Below are 25,031 nucleotides of genomic sequence, written 5' to 3' on the forward strand. Positions count from 1 at the left end.
CCTGATGTTGTAAGAGAATCGTTCACATAGATCCTTATTTTCTCTTGTGTTACAGTACCATAGATCAATGCTAGAAATATTCCTCTAATCCTCAAAAATAAACATTAGGAGTATTAATTTAGCACATTTGGAAAAGGAATGTATCTCTGTCAATCAGCTGTCAAGGTCACTATAATGATTCGAGAAGGGGGGAGGAAAGGGAAAAGAGGCTATTTCAGTGAGATTGTGATAACTGGGACCACTCATTTGTATCAATAATGTAGTCTCTGATGAAAGCATGGCAGGTCACATAGATAATTCTTTCAGCACACATAAATGCCATTACAAATAAGAAGAGAGCTTGGTGAAATGTCTACTCCCCTTCCTAAAAATAAAAAACTCCTTCAATCCTCTCCAACATCAAAACAACAAAAAAACCCAATCCATGAATATTCCCAAATGATCTTTTTCAAAAGAGGGGTATAATGTGGGGCCCAAGACTGAATCCAATATTTAATCCACCGTACCTTAAAATCATTCATTACTCCTAGCTTTTGTTTTAGAAATTCCCCCTTGATCACACATCCCTACTGCGATTAATGGAGAGGATGATGTTAACCATGAGCAAATATTTTATGATACATTTCTATTTTTCTTTCCTTGTGGGTGTCTGTAAAACCTGGACACAATTAAATAACTCTCCTGGATTACTTCACTTATGTTAATCTCTCCTTTTCACATGTCCTCACAGTTTGGTAACCACATTCAGCTTTTTAGGACTTAGGTGACAAAAAATTAGATGTTGATTCCTGCAGTGGAGACATCTAGGTTTCCTGTTAACAATCCAATAGCACCAGATACAGTTCTCAAAAAGGACTGCAAAGCAGACAGACCAGATGTCTTCAGTCTGTGCTATAAACTGAACAGGCACCTGATCTGGAAACTGCATAGCCCTGTGCGATGACGCTTCTTAGCACTGGCAGAAAGGGGTTAAAGAAAACCTGCAAAGCAGTAAACAAAATCAAAAAGCCAACAGCTGATTATTGTGTGTTACTGAAATGCCTGAAACCTACGCTGCAGGTCCATGCATCCATGCTTCCACCCTACGCATTTGTTTTTCTTTGTTACTTATCAAGGACTCCATACTCCACACTGCCATTCATTTCAAAAGCAGCTCTGTGCACTGAGAAGTTGCAAAATTGGCATCTTAGAGAATGTGTTACCAGGCAAGCGGTGCAATGCTTTATCTCCCTGCCTGTTGAAAAACTGGCAAATGAGGTGCTCTGTTCCAGACTAGAGGAGATGTACATGATAACTCCAACGGTGTGGCACCTTCTTACACCAGCAATAAGGAAATTACATGCTAAGCATAATCCCCATAATGAATTAAAGCTGTCTTCACATAAAGTTAACAAGGTTTGCTTCAGCTAGTCTCACATAAAAAAAAAACATTATCAGCCTCCTAGAGCTCCAAATGCAGCAAAGAAGCAGACAGGGAGCAGACCTGGCTGACCTCCACAGAAAATAGCAGTCAACAATCTCTGCAAAGGTCCCATGGGCTTTTTGGCAGTCTTAAACCTACAGGCAGCGGCACAGTAGACACATGAAGATCTCTCCAAATTTTCAGCAGCCTTGTCCCTTGGTAAGTACTAGCTGCTGCTTTTCTAACTATGCCTCCTCCTGAGCTTATCTCAGCTCTAAAGCAGCAGCAGAGAGGAAAAGCAAGGAGCCAGAAACTCACAAGTGAGGCAGACTGCAGGACACAGGATTATGACACAGCTAGGAAGAAGTCCTTATACCTTAAAGGGGGATCAGTGTCTTGGTTTTAAAGGGGTAAAAAAGAAAAGAATGTGGGGATAATAAGGACAAAAATGATGGTAGAAAGGGGCTGATAACAGGGAAAAAGTGAGTAGGAGAAGAGATGCAAGAAGAATAGTAGATACAAAGAGAGATGAACAGAAACTCCTGGAGTGCTGTGGATAAATCTTCAATATCAGATTATTTCTCTTTCTCCTAACCCTTTTGAGAAGAGTAGTAAATGTATTCATTTGACTGTATTTGAAAATGCCTTTATGATATATGCTGCTCTGTCCTCATTTCAGCTCACATGTGCATTCACTTTTTCAGGACATACCTAGATGGTGTATTAAGTACAATAAGACATTAAAGCTGCTTTACATCCAGCCAATTTGAAGACCAGGTAGAAGAGTTCAAACAGGCCTGCACCCTTTATAAATGTTGTTTTAGGGAATTGTTTATAATAATTTTTTAACTCTGCTAACAACTCTACTCGGCCTCTTCCTGTCTCAGAGGCAGACTTGTACTACCCACAAGCTCTAGGTGAATGTTTTCCTAGAAAGAAGTTGGTAAGATTAGCTGTTAGCTGAAGCTGAAAGGTTTTTGTTTTCTTGGTATGATGTTTCTGACTTGCTAGGCACCATGAGTGGTCCATACAATCCATAACAACATGTCACCTCTTGTCCAATTCTTAAGTGTACTCAAATGACCTCATTAGTATAAATTCCATTAAAAAAAAATGCTTGGACAACTAATTTGTTCTGATGACCCTTCTTTATGCAGTAATGTATCCTATACTACTGAAGTTAAGCAACTAAGAAGTAACAGGAAAAAAAGTAATTGCATATAAAATCATAAAAATGACAGTGTAGATTAATATCATCTAAATCTTATTCTAAAAAGTGAATTAGGTATTTCAGGAGTCTAAGAACCATGTAGCTACAGTGAGACTCAGCCATCTATGTAGAAGCATCCTAGGCCAGTGTAGCCCCGTAGCCCCAGTATGATGGCAGTTCGATGTAAAAAAAATTAGTGGATTTCAGACATGAGGACTGAGAGGAGCTAGTCAGCCAAGGCTTAAGATGAAACATCCATCTACCTGCGACAGCAATACACTTAAATATTCATCACTAAAAGATAGTAGTCATGTTCTTTGTTTCTTCTAAGTATGAAAAAAAATTGATTTAGTGCATCAGTTTGATCAAGGGCAAAACTGTGAAATTAATTCCAGCAAATAAAAGTACAAGGTGTATCATTTCAGAGGCTGAGTAGGCTATGAGATTACAAAAATACTGTTTTAACAACTCTGGGGCAGTCTTGTGAAAATTTCTGGCATACTTAGGCAAGCGATAAAAACACACTGTCTGTGAAAAAAATGTTTAAAGAATACCTACCTTGTCTGTTCTCCTGTGTAATGCTAGTCATACTTCCATCTTCAGCTAAGCCTTGTTCCAAATTTTCTAATATCTGTAGTAAATTTTTTAAAGTAACCAACATGAGTTTAAACAGCACTATATATTTAATGCAAATTACCTACAATTGACAGTCTATATGTAAACCAATTCAGGCAGGAATGCTTCACCTAGGTACAGTTCAAAATTACTGATTATTACCATAGCTACATCAATTGCACAAAGTAAGAAAGCCATTGTATGGTAGAAGAATGCTAGAGTTCAGGTTTATGATACTTACAGAACATTAAATGTCAGCACACTCTAGGGACATACACATTTTGTTAAGCAAAACATGAAATATGCTTCACCAGAGAATGAATGTTAATGACCACAAAGAAAGTCAAACTGTTTTTTCATAGAAAGCTACTGCCTTTTGACTCCCCCACCCTAAGTATAGGCTCCGGTTTCATCCTTTTGTCCTTAACGAAGTACTCCCCTTAGTTCTTGCTGCAATTTCCTTCTCCAAGTTTGGGTTTTACTGCTTCTTTTTATTTATTATAGATTTTAAATCATCTAAATTGTTGAGTGAATGGAACATTTGTTGTTTTATTGGAAGAATGAAAACGTATACTTAATGAAGCTTGTGTCTTAAGCACTTTTAAAATATGCATGCAAGGTTCCGTCTGAAATGCAAGTCAACTTTCCTTTTTCTAATCCCATTACAGTTTCTCCAAATTTGTTTTCTGATTCCCACAGATCACGCCATTTTTCCTGTTACAGATTTATAACTGTGGTTGTAGAACAATGCTTGAGATTTCCTTCAAAAAACCATTAAGGCCACTTGCTCTTTAATCAGCCGCTGTGGTTAGCCGGTTAGGGAAATATAAGGCACTGCCTCTTCCGGGGACTGAGTGCACTTCTGAACACAGAGCGCTCAGCTTCTGTCAGTATAAGAAGTAATTGGTTTTTCCTACACCAGCAAAGCATTCCAATTGTGCTCAGTGCTTTGTAAGCAAACACTTAAAAACAACCCAGGAAATCCTCCAAAGCAAAGACAGGTAGAATTCATCTGGCCTCAGACAGTGTGTTGGTGCCTTCTACAGCCAATGAAGAGCAATCAGTACCTCCAAGAAGTCAGTTCATGCCACCTATTTTAGACATCTTCAGGTGGAAGAAGTTGCCCTATGAGATACCAAGCTCTTTGCACACACTAGAGTGAAAGCTTGAAGTTAGGTGCCATAAATTTAGCTACAAGGAAGTTAAGAGCAAGGAGAGACATACAATGAAATGACAGCAGTTACCACATGCTAGCTGAGCCAGGGTAATTTTCCCAGTAAGAATTGTTAGCCCATGACAAATATAAGGCAGTATCTTTTAGTGTAAACCTCATTCACAGAGAGCTAGGCTAAGTTGCCTTACCTCAGATTTTGAGAGGCTATAAGCATTCATCAGCAGATACTGCAGCTTAGTTGATTGGTGGCAATTTATGAGATCACAGTGGCATGCCTGCAAGACTGAATCTCAGTCCCACTTTCAAAAGCAGCATAGCCACTTAGAAATCACTTGGAAACCAAAGTACCACATTTCAGTGTTAAATGCCTAGTGTATAATGAGGCACCTTGTCAGAGAAAAAACATACATTCTTCTCTCCCACAACCCAAAACCACCTTATCGTCTATTTTCTATCTAGTCTAAAAACCATGATCTTTCTCTTCCCCTGGAAAACATCTAGTGATCACTTCTCATTTTCAATAAGGCTCAAAGTTCTTACTCTTGAAATGGTCTAAATGTAACAAGGTGGCTTCATCAATGAGACATGCCGTCTTGTTTAAAAAGACAATGGGTTTCTCTGAAAACGTGCTCACTAACATCATAAAAAAAGAAAGAATTAGATATTAGCATACAATTAGAGTATTACATTAACCATTCTGTGACATTACTTGGGGATATCTAGCCGTCACCTCAAGCTCAACGTAATTAAAACAGAACTCAGTGCTGATTTGAGGCTAATTGTTTTATTCCCTAGGTTTATCTCCTTTTGCCCTTCTTAAAGTATAGGAACATCATCCGCAGTTTTTCAGTATTTGGGCATTTCCTCAGTTTTTCAAGAATTGTTTAATAATAACATTAATGATTCAGGTAGTTCCTCAGTGTAAGCTATCTGGGTTAGTTGACACAAAACAATTTTAGCAAATGCCCTCATCCCACTTTTCTACAGATGTAAACTGTTTATTCTAGCAGTATCACATGGGATAGTTCTAAACACCCTTGTTTCTATTATAAAGAGAAATAGGATTGAACATTACTACCATGTAATTTAAACATCAGTTTTACACGCGACCTATGCTTTATCAAGACAAATACCCCTAGACTGAAGTAACATATGAGAAACTGAATACTTATGTGACCTTAATAACCAATCAGTAGCTAAGAGACTGAAAAGTTCATCAATTTGGAAGTAAACCAGAAGACTAGGAGATATAAAGAGTGTGTATGGAAGGGCCAGGGAGGAACATAACTACTCGTGAAGGAGAGTGGTGGAACTACAGAGGGAGTGGCAGAGGGACGAATGGCACAAAGTATTTTTGAGAAGTTTTGCAGAGGTAACACTTGCAGAGGCTTTTTTAGGAAGCAAGACTGTCAACCCACTTGCCACTGCTCCACCCACCTGGTAGAAGAGCCTAGCACAGCTCTGCCACTTGAAGGATTAGGGTTAAAAAGTAAAATATGATGAACTATTAGATGTGTGCATTTCCAGGAGCTCTCCCTCTATCAGCTAGGAAGCTTAGGCACAAACAAGGGAGCAGTTTAGATTAAGCCTGACTTGTTCTTTTCACATTTTGGTCTCCAGGTAAGCATTTATTAGCATGTTCTCAGCATTATTAGCACTACAGTGCTCACGCCTATGTTTTTAAATAAATACTTGAAAAGAACAAACCCTTTTGTGATTTAAATTACTACTGTTACTCTTGCTGCTTGGCTGTTCGGCGACCATTTATTTCAAGGCAGACTTATAAGAGCAACAACTCATCGAGGCAATTCATGTTGGGAAGACCAGCAATAACACACAGACCGTAACAATTTCACTGGATTCCTCCCACAAGCTGTAATGTGCATTTGGCACTACAGATTATTTCTTTCCCAAACATTGTACCTATAGACAGAGATGTAAAATATCCAACCAGGTCTTGATTACAAATTTGCAGGAATACTGGAAAAGGTAAAAACATTATTGCCTATACAGGGAAAATGAAAATTATGTTTTAGCACTCAACCTCCAATCTTGCTTCAGGTACCCGAAATATGTAAAAAGATGAGTGCTTAAGTGACTGAGTTACCAAAATAGTGACAAAGTAAATATGGTTAGATCTTTAAGTCAAATGGCTAATCCAAAGTTGACAACTGTCTGTAGAATGTGTACAACAGAAAGCAAGCGGGAATTTAGCAGGTTAAAAGGAAGGATCAGATAGGAAAAAACCCCACAATTACATTAAGGAAGAGAAACAAAATAGAAATACAAATTTTCTTATGATAAGAATGCATTAGCATTAGCCTGGAATAGCCTCCCAGGGGATGTGACCTCAGCTCCATAGGCTGGCTCATTAAAAACTAGAAAACAACCTTGCATTGCAGAGAGACAGACTAGGTGAGCTAATAGGTCTTTTCTCTTTTCTAGCTTTTATGACTCCAAGATCATCTCATTTACATAATGACTATTCGTACGCCCTTCTGTAAATACGGATGACCAAAAATTATTTTTCCACTTTTTAAAATAGGGAAGTAAAACACTAGAGGCTTTTGGTTGAAAGCTCCCCAATTAATTCTGTTATAACCCAAATGGTTCTCAAGTGTCACATACAAATACTAAGACTAATGAGTGTACATCCTTTATGTTATTTTCTTGGTTATGCCATGCATTTTCATAAGTATTATGAACTTTATTTTTGAACATTCAAGGTGAGATCGAGATTATTAGACCAATAGCATTCTATACAAAATTCAAAATATATATCTAAACAATGTGTTTTGTCAGCCAACCCTGACTTCAAATGGTTAAATTATGTCTTTAAAAACATATTTATCTTTACAAGCTGTCCTTTTTCACACTCTTGTTTCTACAGTTGTCTTTGAATTGCTCCAAAAGACAAGGTATTTAATTGAATGCAAACAAATGAAGTAATCTGCAATGAGGTGTCTAGTATAACTGATCAGAAATATTCCCTTGAGAAGCATGGTATATTTTATTTGCTCGTTTGTAGTTTTCTGTGTATTATACTTTAAAAAGGACCATCCATCAGCACAGACAATGGCTTTTCCTGGCTACTGTATCCTGCCTCTAGTGGAAGCTGTCAGAAGCAAAGCAAGATCCTCTTTCTGACCACAACTGAACACACACTAACCTGGGAGAAACTTTACAAACTTGGACAGAGGAAGGCAGAGAGAAAGAGATGGCAACCTGTGAACCAACAGCAAGTGCAGAGAACAGGGGACTCCTCAGAAGAGCTAGTGGAAGATGTACAGCCAGCCTCAAAGAAGCTTTCCTCAAGGGCACAAGGGATCACACAGAATTTGTAGTGACCTAGGCCACTAGCAGTTGATGGAGTAAGAAGATGAGTAAAAAGACCTGTTCTTCAAGAACTTAGCGGGCAGGGAAGTATGTATATATTAATTTGTAAATCTCCTTTATTTCTATTTCATCTTCTTCAACACATCCAGTTTCCCTTATTTAAACAAATAATCAGCCTAGTTCATGTTCAAACAAAATCTTGTTTTATAGTTTAAAAGCTTCCTTGGTACACACTGGGTATGCTCTAAGGATATGCACTTCAAGGAAAAGAGTGCAGGCAGAGCCACCTCAAGGTTGTAGATGACTTACAGGTCTTTTAAAGAAGCAGGGGGAGTTAATTTCCTTTTCTTTTATTCCTCTATTGACCGATAATCTTTAAGCTGTGGAGAATCATGGCTGATCACACTGTAACTGAGATATGGCCATTTCAACAGTTAGCCAGATAGCTGATGAACGCCCTGCTCAGCAGTCGCTTCCTCATTCACATTCATACCATTTTCTCTCTCTCAGTTACAAGATAAATGAACTTAGAAATAAGTTAAGTTTTTGTAATATAGTGGCACCTTCATGACTGAGGGGAGACAATGCAGCACTTAATACAAGATTGCATAAAAACAAGATATGAAACAGCTGATCTGCTGCAGACCAGGGTAGGCAAATGCCAGTACAAGTACTGTGAAATCCTGCAACAGAGGAGTAAGGCATTTCCTAGAAGAAAAAAAATTACTTCAAATTGAAGAGGACTGTTTATGAAGGAAGAGGCTGGAGAGAACAGCCTGCCAGTGATATTATTAGATGAGATGGTCATGAACAGGTAACAGCATTCGTGAAGTGTTAAAAAGTAGCACTTCTTGGCCAAATTAGATAGATCTCTCAACTGTTTCCAAATCAATTCTTTCCAACTCTATAACAAATACCACATTCATCACTTATTACCTAAACGCTTTATCTTTTTCCCTCATAATACAAAGAACTGTTTTTGTTTTTTTTTTTTTACTGTAAACATTTGGTTATCCTAGTCACTACTGTGCTACAAACAAGTTGATTTTATATTCCTAAGGCCATTATAGCTATACAATTGGCAATTATCAAATCCCTTCACTTCCATTATCCAAGTGATTTTCAGGCGTAAATAAAGGAAACTTGCAAGAAATACTGAAAATACAAATTAATCACACGTATTTGTCTTATATACAGTTTTGAACTTTCAAGTGTCACAGATAAGACAGTAATGCTGCATTTAGTGTAGAGTTTACGACATTGTAACATTCATAGTCACTGTTGCATTAGACTACTTGGGAAAGATTTCTGTAAAAAACACCTAAGGAGGAATGCTTAACAGTCACAGTGTTGGGTTTAGTGGATAAGGCAAGTGCTCACAACACCATCACTCCAGTTTCAGCACCAACAAATCCCATGTTACAATTTCGGCCATAATTTTGTATCATAGCACTGGATAGAAAAAACCAAAAACCCCAAAACAAACTCAGCAGGTTGTATTTATATTCCCAAATGACTGTTGTTTCTAAAACCAGCTATTCAGACTATTTCTGAAGGATCAAGACTATTTTTGAAGGATCAAGATTATTAACAACTGTGTTTTGAGCTAGCTGGACACAACTGAGGGAAGAAAGCTCTCCTGCTTGCCCTTAAACACATCTGCTTACTGTCCTCCATGTCTTGTCTGGCAAAGGCATGAAAGCAAGTGAACTATGTTGTCCACTGTTCTACTCGTTTTAGTCAGAGCTACCACAGAGGAGAGGAGGATATATCCTAAAATGGAAGAGGCATTGAATTACTTCTATTAGTGAGTTCCTTACTTCTATCAAGATGGAGTAAAAAAAGTCATCATTGAAACTTAATGTTCTTTTTAAGTGTGGCAGGTGCACCTGCCCTGATAAAGATCGAAAATTCTGGAACGCTGAAGAGAAAGTTAAACTAGAAGCCATGGTTTGGGGGTCCAGCTGCCCGGCTGTGTGGTGAGTAGAGTCATGTACACAGACTGCCCCAAGTCATGTACCCCAGCTACCTGAGCACACCAGAAACACCTCATCCAACAAAATATCTCAGTTAAGGGAAGCTTCTAGACCCCCAACCACATATGACCACGAGCCCCGATCCGACTCAGGGTATAAATGGAGCCTGACAGAAGACCCCTTTCAGCCAGTCTTCCTTGATTCTGCAGTCGGAGACTCTCCCCTTAGATCAGGATGCTATCTAAGGAAACTTCCTGGGATTGAGTGCCTTGCCTTATCGGTGAGTGATATGCACATTTTGAGTCATCATTGTAAGCTTAAGTTTGGTTACAGTTCACGTAGTGATAGTTCCCAACTGACATCTTGAACCTGTAAATAAGTTTGTTTGTCACAGTGTTTACAACCCAATATTCCTGTTCAATCTGGCTGTTACATCTCAATACCACGCAACATTCCTGTTCAATTTGACTGTTGCATTTTGATATCATTAAAGAAAACTGACTTTCAAAACATATCGCTGTTGGCCTAGTGTTTCTGTGACAATAAGGACAATAAAATGTATTTCTTAAACATTAAGAAATGTTAGTGCATAGAGAAGCTGTTACCTTGGTGCAGATTATCTTCATACTATGCAGTCTGTCAAGTGATTCCTGAGGATTACCTAGGTACTGAGGAAGTTCGGCATGTAAAATCCGCATGGAGAAAGGAACCATGGAACCTAGAAACAATTAATTTTATTAAATGCATTTGCTATAATGTTGTGATTTGCCTACATTACACAAGGTATTTCTCACTAGTATATATGACACAAGGTCCATTTTACCTTCATATCTTTTTCTTCTCCTGACGAAAGATATGAAAGATGAGAAAACAGCAAACTTTTTCTCAGCTATAACATGTGATGTATTGTAAAATGTTTTAAATAGGTAAACACTTACATAACCATAATCAAGAAGGCAAGAAAAAGGTGCATCTAATTCAAATTTTCAAGAACAAGTTGTGCATGGAAGGACAATGTTTCATTAAAGATTTTTATAAACTAATTAAAATGAAGGATTAAAAAAAAGGAAGTTTACTCAAGTTGCAGCTAGAGCATTAGTCCTAACATTTAATAATTATGCATATTTTGCAATCAATGCAGAAGAAAGAAGATTAAATTATTGGCCTTAAAAGCATGCTTGTGAAAAAGTTATGTGATCAGGGCATGCAAAACCACTTCTATGTAATCCTTTTTCAAATAAAGATGATATGAAGGGCCTCTATATTACAAAAAAAACCCCAAACCTAAACCCAAAAGGACAGAAAACCAACATGAGTCAAAAGCAATAAAAAATAAAAATGGTATAATGAAGAACAAAAATAATAATACTATAATAGACACATTAGATCTAAAAATATATCAAGTACTCTGGTAAATTAAAAGATATTACAAAATATTTTCTTTTTTCTATTAATATCCATAGGTTTGTGTAAAGGTCTGAGTCCATTATGCTGAGCAGAGACCATTCCATTGCTCTAAAGATGACTTTTAGTCTGAGTTTTACTTCACTAATGTTAGCTCTTCCATAAAGAGTTACTAAATGACTTTACACTTTGAGACTGACTCTTCATAAAGACAGTGTATATTTTGAGTATTTTCTGGGTTATTGAAAACATAAAAAAATAGAGAAAGAATTTTAAGCAATATTTGGGGAGTAAAATAAATTTCTTCCTTTTCACATTAGTTTATTTTTACCTTTATTATTATAATATTTACCGAAGACCCAATCCTCTAAGTTTATGAGCATTCTGGCTGACTTCAAGGGCAGTTTCAGGAGTTTTAGGGAATCCTAGTATGTGCAACATCTTGCTTTCAGATAACTGCATATCCTGATACACACACAATAATACTGAACATAAACTAAGTGCTACTATTAAAACCAAATCAGAGCTAGCATAATGGGGAAATAGGGCTTGCAAAATACCGTACTACAGTTCTAATATTTTAATATAATAAATTTGCTTACTTTACACATACTCTAAGGGGATTTCCCTCCCAAGTCACCTCTTGCCTCATCTTTTCTCAAAAATAGGACTTGGGAGCTTTTTAGATAGATTTTTGCACCAGTTCTTAACAGGTTTGTATGTCAAAGAGGTAAATGCTGTATACAATGAGTCACTGCCTCCAGACATTTTTTTAAAGGTTGACAAAATTTTAATCACAAAACTCACTAATTATGACCTTCAGAGTAAGCCACTTAGATCTACACAAATTCTCTTTTGCCAGTGCTAACTACTCCCCATGGCTTCTGTGACTGCTGTATTCCTGTAACGGATATACACAGGAGTTTCATGCATCATCATATGTGGAACAGAAATTTTAAGAAAACAAAACTGCCTTGGAAATTCTATTAAGAGGAGCGTAAAAGGTTATTCAACCGGTAACAAAAGATGTGAAATATTTTATGTATGTATCCTGACTAGTACCTAGCATGACACAAGTGAAGATACACAGTCAGAGTGTGTGGGGTGAACAACAATGAAAAGGAAGGCAAAAATAATTTAAGAATAAATTCCATACCAGAACACCACAGAAAAATTGCTTTGTGAACTTAACCTGCACTGCAAACCTATGGAAGCAAATGTGACCTGTGGCAGGTTCCATCTCTACCAGCCCTTGGTGACCAAGTTCTAACTCCACCATCCCACTGTAATCCTGCCAAAAAAAGCAGTTCCTAATACCAGCTAGTTTGGAACTGGTCTTCTGGAGAAAGTAGTCTTAATTTACTGCTAATACATGAACCATGCACCTATTGCTGCACTCAACAGGATTTCTGAGCAAAGGTAAAAAAAAGGAAAAGTTTTGTTCATCAGTAAAGCTTTGGAAAATCTGAGGTATAAAACAAAAGGAATCTAAAGTTTTAGCAGCATTTTTGGTTAATGACTGTGTTCTAGCATCTTCAACTCTGAACAAGTTTGTATCATTACGTTCTCTTGTAAAATGCAGCAAAAGGTCAACTCAATAAATACCCATACAGAAAATCTGAATTGGTAACAGAACAGCTCAAAGTACAGATAGACGGGTATTTAATGGAGTGCAGATGAAATGCCTCACATTATCCATTTTTATAAAATTTATATAATGTTTTGCAAAACACTTTTTGAGATTGCATATTTTGTAAAGTATTGATCTAATATATTGCTGAATGAAGCCACACTATTATGGTCCATGCAAGGAGAAGGAATAACCCATTACCAATCTACATCATCAGAAGTGGTGTCAGTGCATGTCAGAATGATGAATGCGACTCCAGGCCAACTTAGACTCCATAAGAATCTGATTTATTTCCTATCACAACTAAGACCTCAGTTGTAATAGGCATTCAGAACTATATTACTTCGAAATGTACTTTATTAATGTATTATTTCTCAACCACTTAGTGTTTCCTTCATAGCATGTGAGCAAAAAGCATTCCAGTGTGATCCTCAGTAGGTAGGTCAAGTGTGATGACAGATCTCAAACAAAACCAGAAGGAAGCTGACCCACGGTGTAAGGGTAGTCGGTCTAATGACTTTTCAAACCAGAATTCATATTACTATTTCACACAGGAGGATCTACAACTCTAGTGTCTGTTTCTTCTTTCTTTTTAAACTCATGACATAACTAGTATCCTGCAAGAAATTTTACTGCAAATCCATTTAGTGAATTTCTGTTACTGCTTATGAAACAGGCTGCTAACATTATTTAAAATCTCAGAAACACCAACTGTTTCTGCCCTCTTCCTCAGTTTCCTTGTAATCCTTCTGAATAGCAGAAGATTTTTTTTTTTTTTGGAAGAAAACACAAAACTGTATGCATGCTCTCACACACGTATGGTAATTTGGGAAAACAGAAGAGAAAAGAAATGAGCTTCTACCACCAGTAAGGCTGTCTTACCACTCCATGTAAACTGTATTTTGTAACTTCAAGTCAAATCAGATGAGCAAATCGCTCATAAAAAACCGGCAGCACTTATCCAAGCCACTCATCCAAACATACTCTGTTTATAAAAAAGAAACTCTTGAGATTTTTGGTTAAGTACATTTTCCCAGATATGTTCCTGTTTCCAAGTAAGCTTGTTTTTAGTTAAATGATATGAGGTATGGATAATATATCTAATTCAGTTCCTACATTAATAAACTGATTTTCTGGTTTAAAAAAAAAGACCATAAATTTACTTTAGATTTGGTAAAGCTTTCAATGAGTGCTACTTATATAAAGTGCTAATACAATTTATATAGACTTCTCAGGAAGAAATACACAGCAGTAATAGAAAATGCATGTGAAGAGATCTGTTCACCAAAATAATTCTGTAACTCCTGGTTAACAGTTGTGTAAAAACTGACACACTCCCCGTCCCTCCTGAGCTCTCTATCCAAAATCTGAATCTATAATTTTCTCAATCTAAGAAAATGGAACAATCATCTTTGAACTTGTCTGAAACAAAAATGTCAAGAAAGAGCCTGACAGAAGCAACAGAAAGTTACTAAAAATCTTTTCACAGGGTGGATGGGTATGAACCTTTGCTCTCACAGGACTCTGTAAGGTGACCTGCGTGCATACCATGGTGGAAGAGAACATTGTGAGCATAACGGGTTTGAAATGCAGCCCAGCAGAGCTTCATGGAGTGAATGGCAGATGAAAGAGGTAAAGGCAAACCATAATAGGACTCTTGTGAATCTTCATTACAGCCACATCAGTTCACTGATAAAAAGGTAAAAAGCAAAAAATAGAGAATCACAGGAAGTGCTGACTGGGAACAGTTAACTCTGAGCTCACTAAGAATTTTGGTCTACACAACAGGACATCAATTTGTTGCTCTGTGACGTCACCATATCATGTTGATAAAGGCTCATCATTCAGCCTTTTTCTGCTGAAAGAACAACACTGTGGAGGAGCCCATTCCTATTGTTAAAAAATACAGGACAGAAAAAGAAACTGCACACAAATCTACAAAAATACAGCTTCCACTCTGTCTTGGAAGACACAGAAGTTTAGGCTTCTGATAAGTATTCCTTAACATTTTAATATGAAGATGGTCACAAATGAAAAAGAGATAACACCTAAAAAAGGCAGGTCTGAGATTTTAGAAAACATTGTAATTTTCATTTTACGTTGTCTAGGTTAAAAAGAAAACAGTTGAGAAGAGGTAAATGACATTTGCTGATGACTCTAGTAGATCAATAATAATAGTGTTATGAAGGTCTGAAAGGCAGGTTGTAGAATTCAGAGTATAAAATTTAATTAAAAAAGCAGATTAAGAGCAGGGGAAAAAACCCCTATACTTGCCTCAATAAACACAGTTACAATGGGGAAAAACAAACAAGAAAGTAAGACTGACTACATTAACACTAAGCTGTAACAGAAATACATGTGCTTGTTAGATTAAGAATGACATCATAGTGTCTGAAAGGTTTCACCTACTTGCTTACTGTTAGGCCACATAGTTAAGGCACACAGACTAACACATTTTTTTATAATAGGTTCCTATACCTATTACATATATTATTATTATATTATATATAGGTTACTATACAGGTGGGCATATATACTCCTGTGATATCCCAGTAGGGATAAGAGATTTTTATATAAACACTGGATTCCGGCATGTGCTGCCTTTTGCAAAACTATTTGGAATCAAACCCATGTCCTCTGTTATATTTCACTCAGTACTGAATTTAACAAGGCAATGTGTCATTTAAAACAAGCAGCATATCCTATAATTAAAATGTTTACTTTAGAGCATGGGAGAATGGATTTTGCTCTCTACTTCATGCTTCAGATTTTTAAAGTAGTAATGCCCTCTTACACAGCAAAACCATGTCAACTAAGCTTAGATGATTTCAACAAAAGGCAGTACCCTACAAACACTGTTATGTATTAAAATTTTATTTTTAAGTTAAGTAAGTCTTATTCTAGCTTGATGTTTTACAATTGACCTTTATTGCTCCTCTTTAGGGGTTTCATAAGAATTTTATATATAAAAAGTTCATAATGGAAAAATGGTTTAATTTTAAGACAATTCTTTTCTTAGTTATCACTTTTAAACAGTGGAGAATTTTTTTCAAATACTATGATTTCTGATTATTACTTTGGCATGAATTAATCTCATTTATATAATCAGCATACAAAAGGCAAAACTAAAAAGTGAAAAAAGGTCTGCTGAAAGGAAAATAGATACTCCAAAAGCATGGGAACAGATGGGATAAATAGTAAGATCAGGTAGAATTTTCTAAGACCACAGATTTCAATTTCTATTTCTTTATGAACAGCTGCACATTTTCATAACTGTCATAACATAAACATCACCTCATGTCAATCAAATTCAAACTGCAGCCCTCATCTGCAGCCCTTTTAGAGCAGAAAAAAGAAGATTCCAATGGCTCACCATTTTATCTTCGTATTTTCTTGTTGCAAAATCAGTTACCAGAAATGCTTTCTGTTCTGCCTTCTACAGCTTATTCAACAAATCTTAAATACCAAAAAGCAGCAGTAGGGCAAATTATCATTTACTGAAAGTATAAAGTGGGATCTTATGACAGTAAAAAAAAACAAAACAAAGAAATAAACCCCTCCTTCACTGGGTAAAAGAGAAATACAGAAAACCCAGTTTCAGAAAGACATTCTGCTTTATACATATGTATAAACAGAGATGTATATCCTTGCATTTATATGCACACATACTTTTACATACTTCTACAACAGCATATTTGTATAATTTATAAGGAGATTTTTAAGAGCGATGATGTAGTAACTTTGAATCCTAGCTTTACTGACTGTCAATTAAAAGTACACTTAAAAATCCAAATTCATCAGACTAGTTTCCAAGCTTTTGTTTATTAATTTCATTCTGGAGAGACTGAAGAAGAGATAGGAGCGTAAATGTTTGTAACCATTGAAAGAAAATGTTTTGAAAATTTTATCTGAAATAGCATGTTTCCATATAGTTTACAATTTAATTGCACGTGACCTAAGAACACAGATATTCTGAATTAAGATTTGGTTTTGAAAGGTTTCAAAAATACTTTTTCAGTAATCTGGAGTTATTTGCACTGAGGCAAGGAAAACATAAGAGAAAGAATGCAGAAAATCCCTGCAACAATTGCTCTACTGCAAAGAGATCACCATAAATCTTACCTACTGATAACTGTAGTAAGGTGCAATTTAGAAGTAAGTTACTTGTTCACTTTTAAGAAATACTATATAAAGCTGGTATTGTCTACAATGAGACTACGTAGCCTTGGGAAAGAAAGCACAATTAAATGTTTTAGCAGCAGTCTACCCCCTTAAAATCATAGACACATTTCTTAACTAAAATTCTATTATTTCAGAAAAAATTGTATTTGCAAGTCTGACTACTCTGAATAGCCAACTGGAACCACAACACTTGAATGGTATTTATTCAAGCAATTTCAGTTGATTTCATACATAGAAGGTAGCTCTGAAGCAACAGAACAGATAGCGAATTTAAAGAGACAATAGAGATGTACACAGTACTGTAAATAAAATAATTGGCAAACCAGTTCCTCTAGAGGCTTTGATATGTTTTTTACTGTCAACATGAGCTTGAATGAAGAACTCTTCCGAGCAACTGCCAAGACTGAAGCAGTCTGACATGGGAGTGTAAGTTCAGGCACAGCAGTATTTATGGTAACATACGAGAAAACCAATACCACATATAACAAGGATTGGGAGTCTTTTTTTTTTTCCCTTCTCTTTTCCTGCAAAATTTATTAACAGATAGGAGCACCCTATATGCTATAATTTCTTTAGTCTGTGCATTTCTTCTCTTATCTCTGTTTTTACCTTGATTATTCCCTTCTGCATCCCCACACACCACAATTATTTTTCTTTTTTCCCCACACCACTTCCCATTCTGCTACAGTTCTCCCACTAACCAAAAGTTGATGAGGACAGAAAAAAAAAAAAAAGGGCATTTAATTTATAGCATCATCTAAAACCATGCTGAGAAAAAAGGAAAGCAAGCTTCAGCAAGGCTGCCTCCTACTAGCATAGAAAGTAGGAGAGAAGGACAGAAGAAAGGAAGACACTAAACTCAAAATGGTCAAATGTCATTGTAGAGTCATCACTATGTTTACTGTGAAACCATACAGGACATAAATTTCCCCAATCCATGCCTGTCCTTCCTTTTGGCATAGGCTGACATTCAGAAGCAAGACCAAGCTTCAGAGAGCAGGTAGACCTTGGAGCTGTACACAGCCCTCTGCACTACACACACACACAGTGCAACATCTGTAAAATGCTTTCTGTGGGTATTAGAGAAAAATTCTGGATGAGTGTTTTCACAGTAAGCAAAGTGTCTCTACATCAACAGACATATGACAAGTTTCCTATTACATCTTTTGCTATTTTATAAGCTTATTAAATGTAATAATAATAATAATTTACTACATTTCATCTTAGAGATCAGCATTGAGAACTTGTTTACAACATAGGTTTGAATGACAGTTCCAGACCACGTATGATAGGATTCCTTTAGGGGGATCCGAATTTCAAAACCGAATAAAAGAAACAAATTAAGAGCACTGCTTGAGTAAATAAGGACATATAAAGAATTAAATCTCACACAGCCAACTATTTTTTTTATATCATTTTTTCATATATTTCTGCTAAAACTTCTAACTAAAGTGGATATTAGTAAAGTCATAAAAGTAATATAGACCTAGTGAAACATGTTAAAACAATAGTTGTGACATCCAGACTCACAGTACTTTGAGAGAATTTTTTTTTTTTTTAAACTGTCACTATCCATCTGAAAGTGCCAGCCTATTGCAGCACACACTAGTGTATCCCTAAGGTTGCAACACAGCCACACTAAAAAAAAGTTGTGCTAGAATTAGTAACAGAGTTCATGGAAAGGTGTACAGTATGAAACCAGTTTCTAGAGCACATACAACTAAATATTTAACAGTATGTTCCTTATTTAGGCACTTTCCACCAGACAGCAGAAGACTGATTTTGTGTTAGAGGAATACAGATGATGCTGTATCATCACAAGGAGAATGAAAAGGGGAAAAGAAAAAAACTACCCCTATACATATAAACCTCTGGTCAGGGGAATAAAAATCCTATTTTTACTGGTGCATAGGGTTTTTTTCCCTTCATAATTCAAAATAAGTTATTCTCAATTATTGTAGCCTTAGAACACTGATTTTGATAGCATTAACTTTTCTGTAACTTACTGGTCTATTAACCAGAAACAAGACCAAATTATCTCATAAAAGAATGAAATAGCATTTTAATGTTCCCTTTTAATTGTTGGCTCTCACTCTTTCAGAAACACATAAGCATTACCAATGGAAAGGATATCTCGGGTTAACCTATCTATCATACAAGAGAGCTTATGAAGTATCATGAGGAACACAGAAAGAAACGATATGAATAGAAGTGGGTCAGACTGTGTAAATACAAAGACAAAACCCTAAAAAAATATAATTCCTGAAATCCATTATTCATGAGAACGATGACAAAAATTCAGCCTTATATACCCCATAGAGTACAATGGAGATGTGCAGGAAGCAATCTAGAACAGAGTTCCTGACCTAAGTACCTACCTATTTAAAAAAAAAAAAAAAAAAATTTGCAGTTTTTGGCTTCTCTCCACAGCTGAATTTAGAAAAAATAAATCTGTAACTCAGTCTTTTTAAGATTTTACAACAAAATGAGAATGGTTTGATCTCTGCCCCATATCAAACAGCAATGATCAAAGAGTGACTTAACTAGTTTCACCGGCTGATACAAGGCACCCAGCAGATTCTACCCCCCAGATGGTGCACACCTATAGGCAATGGAGATGACCAAAGAAAGAGACCGCAGAAACCAGGAAAGGAAGATTTCAGAAAGGTTAGATCTTACAGGCATGATGAAGACAACAGTAATGGGATCCATGCACAGTATGGCTGCAAATGCCATAAAAAATCTCAGGATGGAACAGAGATTAGTAGCACTGCCAAAAGTGAAAACCTTGGGAGAGCTTCAGAGGAAAATTAAGAGGACTGTGTTGGCCACGTTAAGTTAAATTAATGGAAAAAACATCTTCCACTCCTCATACATTTACTTGGATTTTAAATTCTTTCAGGTGTATTTCTCGGAGATTAATGGATGAGGGACTATCCTCACTGCTGTAAGAAGCTCAGGTATATAAACTTTCCTTACTTCAAGCATAGAAGACACAGAAAACTTTCTAATTTATTGCATTTGTTATTATGAATATTTTGAATACAAAGAAATTATGCAAAATATTATATGTACTACAATTAAAGTGTACATTATTTATAGCTATACTCTCCTTTCTTAAATTGATTTTTAAGTGCTTACTCCATTTATACACCATGAATCACAATTAAAATGTTGAAACAAAACTCCTCATTTTACACTTGTTACACCACAAAATGTTATGTAAAATTACCAAAATGGCAGTGGATTGTGGATTCCCACTAATACATTTCAATCAAAATATATGAATTATTTATATCTATTTTATTATTTAAATTAGCTGGTTAATGATGCATGTATACTAAATTTCTTTATTGATAATCCAGCACTGCGTAGTTTAATGGTAGCCGTAAGAGAATTGCTTGTTCTCTCCCACATCCCTGCAAATAGCATCTCTCTCTCCCCTCAAAACTACATAAAAAAGGTTTGATAGCTGTTCCCATATCTTAATCACATTGCATTTATATGAGATACCTACAACCAGCAGGTCAGCTCCATCCAACCTTGATCTTATTTTCCTTACAGATGATCATATTATGGTTCTGGTTGGCACGTTCAACTGTTAAAAAGGAACTGAGGCATATAATCATGAAATAGAATATTTTCCTTATGCTCACCTTTTTACCACAGATATCCTAGTAATTTGTATGAAATAGCTGCAGTGGTTGAGTGGTTGCTGCAAAGACAGTTTGGATCCAAACTCCATTCACAGGATGGGTGCCTGCAACAGCTGGCCAGACTGTCCAGAACTGTTGCTACCTGTATGCTCCGTGGCCCGAGGACTGAACTACCTTAAATATTGACACAACCTGCACGGATTCTTTTCTTAGGCAAAATAACTTATTTTTAGTACTGAAAAAGATGTGGAAACATACATACAGCCTGGGGAAGACTACTTCTCCTGTGCAGCACTGCATCATGTGCAAAGCTGCCAAAATACAACCAGATCCAAAGAGCTTCCAACCTGATGACCAAAACCTCTCTCACTCTTAAAAATAACACAGTTCCTTCTCAGTGGATTGAATATATTCAAGGCAAACCAGGAAATTTTCACCTGAAAGATGATGAGTAAGCTCAGAGGGACTTGCTCTAGGCAGTCCACATTGGCCTTGCTGTGCTACAACTGATCCTTTGCATCAGTAAGCACATGAAACAGTCTTCTGCAAAAGATCCTGAACTTCCTTGACACCAACTTCCCTTCCTCAGCAACCTCAAAATCTCTGTATCTTTCTAGGTTACCCCATTGAGACTACCAGCATCATATGTAAAATGAACCATATTTTTTCAGAGTGGCACTGCCTATTACAACTGTTACTTACAAGCATTTTATTCATACATTGTGGTTCAAGTATGAAAGCCAAAGAACAGTAAGATCACTCAGACTACTTGCATCAGAGAGTTATTTATTTCTAAATAACAGATTTAGGAAAAATAAAATTTCAAAATGGCCTGACCAGGAGTGAAATTGCTCTTAAAAATAGCAATTTTTCAAATCCAGACTCCTAGAGGACTAGAATACCCTCAGTAGTGGAACTATTTGGTTAACCTATGGGCTATCAGGAGCAGTGGGAAGTAGAGCATTTATAACTTGAGATAAGCCACTTTTAAAGAATTGAGCCTGGTGGTACCTTTCTTCCTCTTCAACAATGGGATACATAATAGATTATTCATTTTTATTTAGTTTCAATTACTAAGCAAATAATCATACATTTAACCAGTATTTTTTTTTATTAAGGAAAATTATTAAATTAGCTCTAAATTTAATTAAAAAAAAAAAATCCTAGAAATAAGGAAACCTAAGAAAATAACACCTGCATTAGCATGTGTGCATTGACATGCTGGTGTTAAAAATAGCACATTGCTAGTACGTGGATGAATTCAAGAGGAAAAGCTTACAGATTCTGTTTCCACAAACTCTCTCAACACCCTTCACAGCCTGTTTCTGGCTAAAATGAACTATTAAATTTGGGGGTTTTTTTAATTTCAATATCTTAGAACTAAATTACTTTATTATATTTACTTGTTAAAACCATTCCTCTTTCAAATCAATGCTGTATCAGCATAATGAAATACAGCGTCTACCTATATTGTAATGGAATAATTTTACCCCTTATTGTTACTCCTTATCACTACCTCCATAATGCAAACAATACTTTAACATAGTAGTTAATCATGTTCTTCAGGAGGGGGTGGGGAATCCAAAATTCACCAATGCTTTAGAATTAAAAAAACCCTGAATCCATTATTTTATAATGACTGGTAAAAATGGCAAAAATAAAAAGCATTTTATAAATCAAATACCTTACCTTTTCGTCCAGGGTATACATGAGGGTAATATTCATAATAAAGATCAGGCTGGTCTAAATTTCCAAATGGTTCAAATTCCATTTCTGCATTTTGGAATAGATTCAGTTTTACCAGCAGTGCTAGTCTCACGAACCACAGCTAAAAATTAATACATACAAAAAAAAGGAAAAGACAAGGTCTGTTACTAGCTTCAATCACAAGCTACATCCAATTACAATTTAAACTTTCTGTTTTTCTGATAAAGTTAAGAGTTTCTATGTTACTGATAAGAATCAGGATTTATATTTACATGCTCTTTCACAGAATTCCACAGAATACTTTTCATAAGATCATTAAAATAAAACATAGAGGACTGATGTTTTAATTGTTTGTAAAGGTATTGAGATTTTGAAGTTTAAAAACTAGCCTGCTTCAAAATTGGAACATCTCTCTTTAAACTGAGTTAGCATGTAAGAATTATCAGTCTGACTTTTAATTGTTTTTCTCATTTTATGCAATTCCTAAAATCTGTTATGATGTTGGTGAAATTTCATGAGCTTTATAGTTGCTTGTAATCTTTCATATACCTTTATTAATTTGGGTTCTTACTTTCTTATCATCATGAAACATACTTCTACCATTTGAATAGTACAAAGTTCACAATCTAGATAGTGTCCATGAACTTTAGCACAGTGAGTCTTCCAAGACAGCACAACATATTCCTTTTTACTAGCGTGATTACCTTTAAAAACATACAATCAAGATAGAATTTTACTTAAAAAAATAATTTTGCTTTAAATGGAGACCTGCTTTACATGAGCAAACAGAAGAAGTGACTTGCTACAATGCTTTAAGAAGCTCAGTTTTTAGGCAACAATTAGGAAAAGAAGGTTGGTTGTGTTGAAAAAAAAAGGCCACTGTGAATGCTATTGGAAAAAAGTGACAAGGGTGTATCTTTAAAAACATACCTGCAAAGAATCTGTTGTATGGTTAGTAGGTAGTCCACTTTTTTTATAGCCTTGACCATGTGCAGTTAGAAGCCGCCCACACAAGTCAACTGCTGCCCTCCAGTTTTTACTGCTCTGGGAAGGAGGAAAGAGTAAGTAGCAAAATCATAAAGTCCCTAAAATGCACAACTGCTTATTTTGCCTGAAGCAGCTACATGCCCCCATCAGTAATAATGACAAGGTCAGGAGAGCTGGCCGGTGAGAAGCAGAATGTCATTTGTCAAAGCTGCACGTCTAATTAGGCAAAAAGTGAAATCAAGCATTAATATTATCAGATCACTAAAACAAAAGAATATACAACACCATATGGGATTCTAAATTTAAAGCTATATCATGTTTGCTAATACTCTTGAATTTACTGTAATATTCACAATTTAGTTTTCTCCTCAAAAGGAGAAAAAAATTGCCAGCCGTATTTCAATAATCACATCCAAGTTACTCTACTGTTATAAAGTATTTAACGCCTATTCCTACCTCAGACTTCAGCATTTCAGATTATAGCCCCTAGTGCAGTTCATTTAATGAAAATAGACTTTCCTAACATTGCCCAGAGCACAGAATTCCTATCAATTACGAACAAAGGACAAGAAACAATACAATGCATAAAATTATAAACTCAGAACAATAACAATTGTTTCACCTATAAAATGTAAACATCTGAATTTCCATTGCATGGCTAACTTCAAAATATTCTTAAATATATTTTTTTATTCATAAACCAAAATCATTCCCAGTTAGACAAGTCAAACTGTCTTGTCACACTGTCACCCTATTAATGCCTCTGCCTTGTATACGCTAATGCAGCCATGTAAATAGCTAACAGTACCAAAAATTTAAAACACAGAATAATGCTTCACAGGCTTTAAGCCATCATACTTTTCTATCAGACAGAAGACTTTTTCCAAGAGACACGTATCCAGCAGGTCATCAGAAAACAAATACATCTTGCTCCTGAAAGCAATCTTTTTTCAAATAGTTTCTTAAATACCTTAAAAAATAATGATAAATGTAATAGAAAACTGTCATGTTGTCTGATGAAACGTAAAGGAAAAGAATATATTTATATTGGTGCTTACAAAGTTCAGATACTGACCTTGAATCGGTATTTTATTAAATTCTCTCCAATGTTTAGAGTTAAGAAAACATGTCAATACAGCAAACAGTTACATAGAAAAACCAGTACTTACAGCTGAAGAGTGTTCATACTCTCTGGCCCCCATTTTGCAGCCCTATAGTTCAAAGGGCCACTACAGGAGATTACCATGCACTGACCACCTCATCTCTCTCCCCTGCATTGTCAAATCCCAGATAAAAATTTGAGTTCTACTGGAAATGCAGAAGTCAGCTGACAGCAAGACCACAAAGCAGCATAGCAGCTTCTGAGACCTCTATGCTCTTACAGAAGAGCAAGAATTGAGAACGCCTTTATAACATCCTTCAACATATGTCTGCATCAACTTAGAAAAGCAGAAAGACACTGACATAGATTACCCAAAATTTATTCCTCTTCTGCAGAGACAAATTAATTCCTCATTATCCTTAGAACAGAAGTGGACGCAGACTCTAAACCACTCAACTTTTCTTCCCAAGTGAGAGTTAGGATCCAAAAATAATAATGGAACATTTATGACAAACTTACGTGCTACAATTTTTAAAATTCTGTTTCAGGCATAGACAAAAAATACTTTTTCTTTATAGAACAAGACAGCCAGGAGAAGCAAGTCTGACAACCACCATAAAAACAGTCTTTGCTGGAAAATGAAACATAAT

General features: G+C 36.0%; 1 protein-coding gene across 3 annotated transcripts in view; it reads right to left on the reverse strand.

Annotated features, from left to right (window-relative positions):
• Positions 1-25,031, reverse strand: part of TRAPPC12 (trafficking protein particle complex 12) — a 55,213-nt gene that overhangs the window by 16,804 nt on the left and 13,378 nt on the right. For all 3 annotated transcript variants that reach the window (XM_010566712.1, XM_010566711.1, XM_010566714.1), the window contains 4 exons: positions 23,223-23,336; positions 22,275-22,413; positions 10,319-10,431; positions 3,171-3,243 (listed from right to left, as the gene is read on the reverse strand). In XM_010566712.1, the coding sequence (XP_010565014.1) occupies positions 3,171-3,243; positions 10,319-10,431; positions 22,275-22,413; positions 23,223-23,336 (439 nt within the window). The remainder of the gene's footprint in view (positions 1-3,170; positions 3,244-10,318; positions 10,432-22,274; positions 22,414-23,222; positions 23,337-25,031) is intronic.

The sequence above is a fragment of the Haliaeetus leucocephalus genome, unplaced genomic scaffold (assembly GCF_000737465.1).
Source record: "Haliaeetus leucocephalus isolate CR32 unplaced genomic scaffold, Haliaeetus_leucocephalus-4.0 Scaffold217, whole genome shotgun sequence".
Taxonomy (NCBI): Eukaryota; Metazoa; Chordata; class Aves; order Accipitriformes; family Accipitridae; genus Haliaeetus; species Haliaeetus leucocephalus.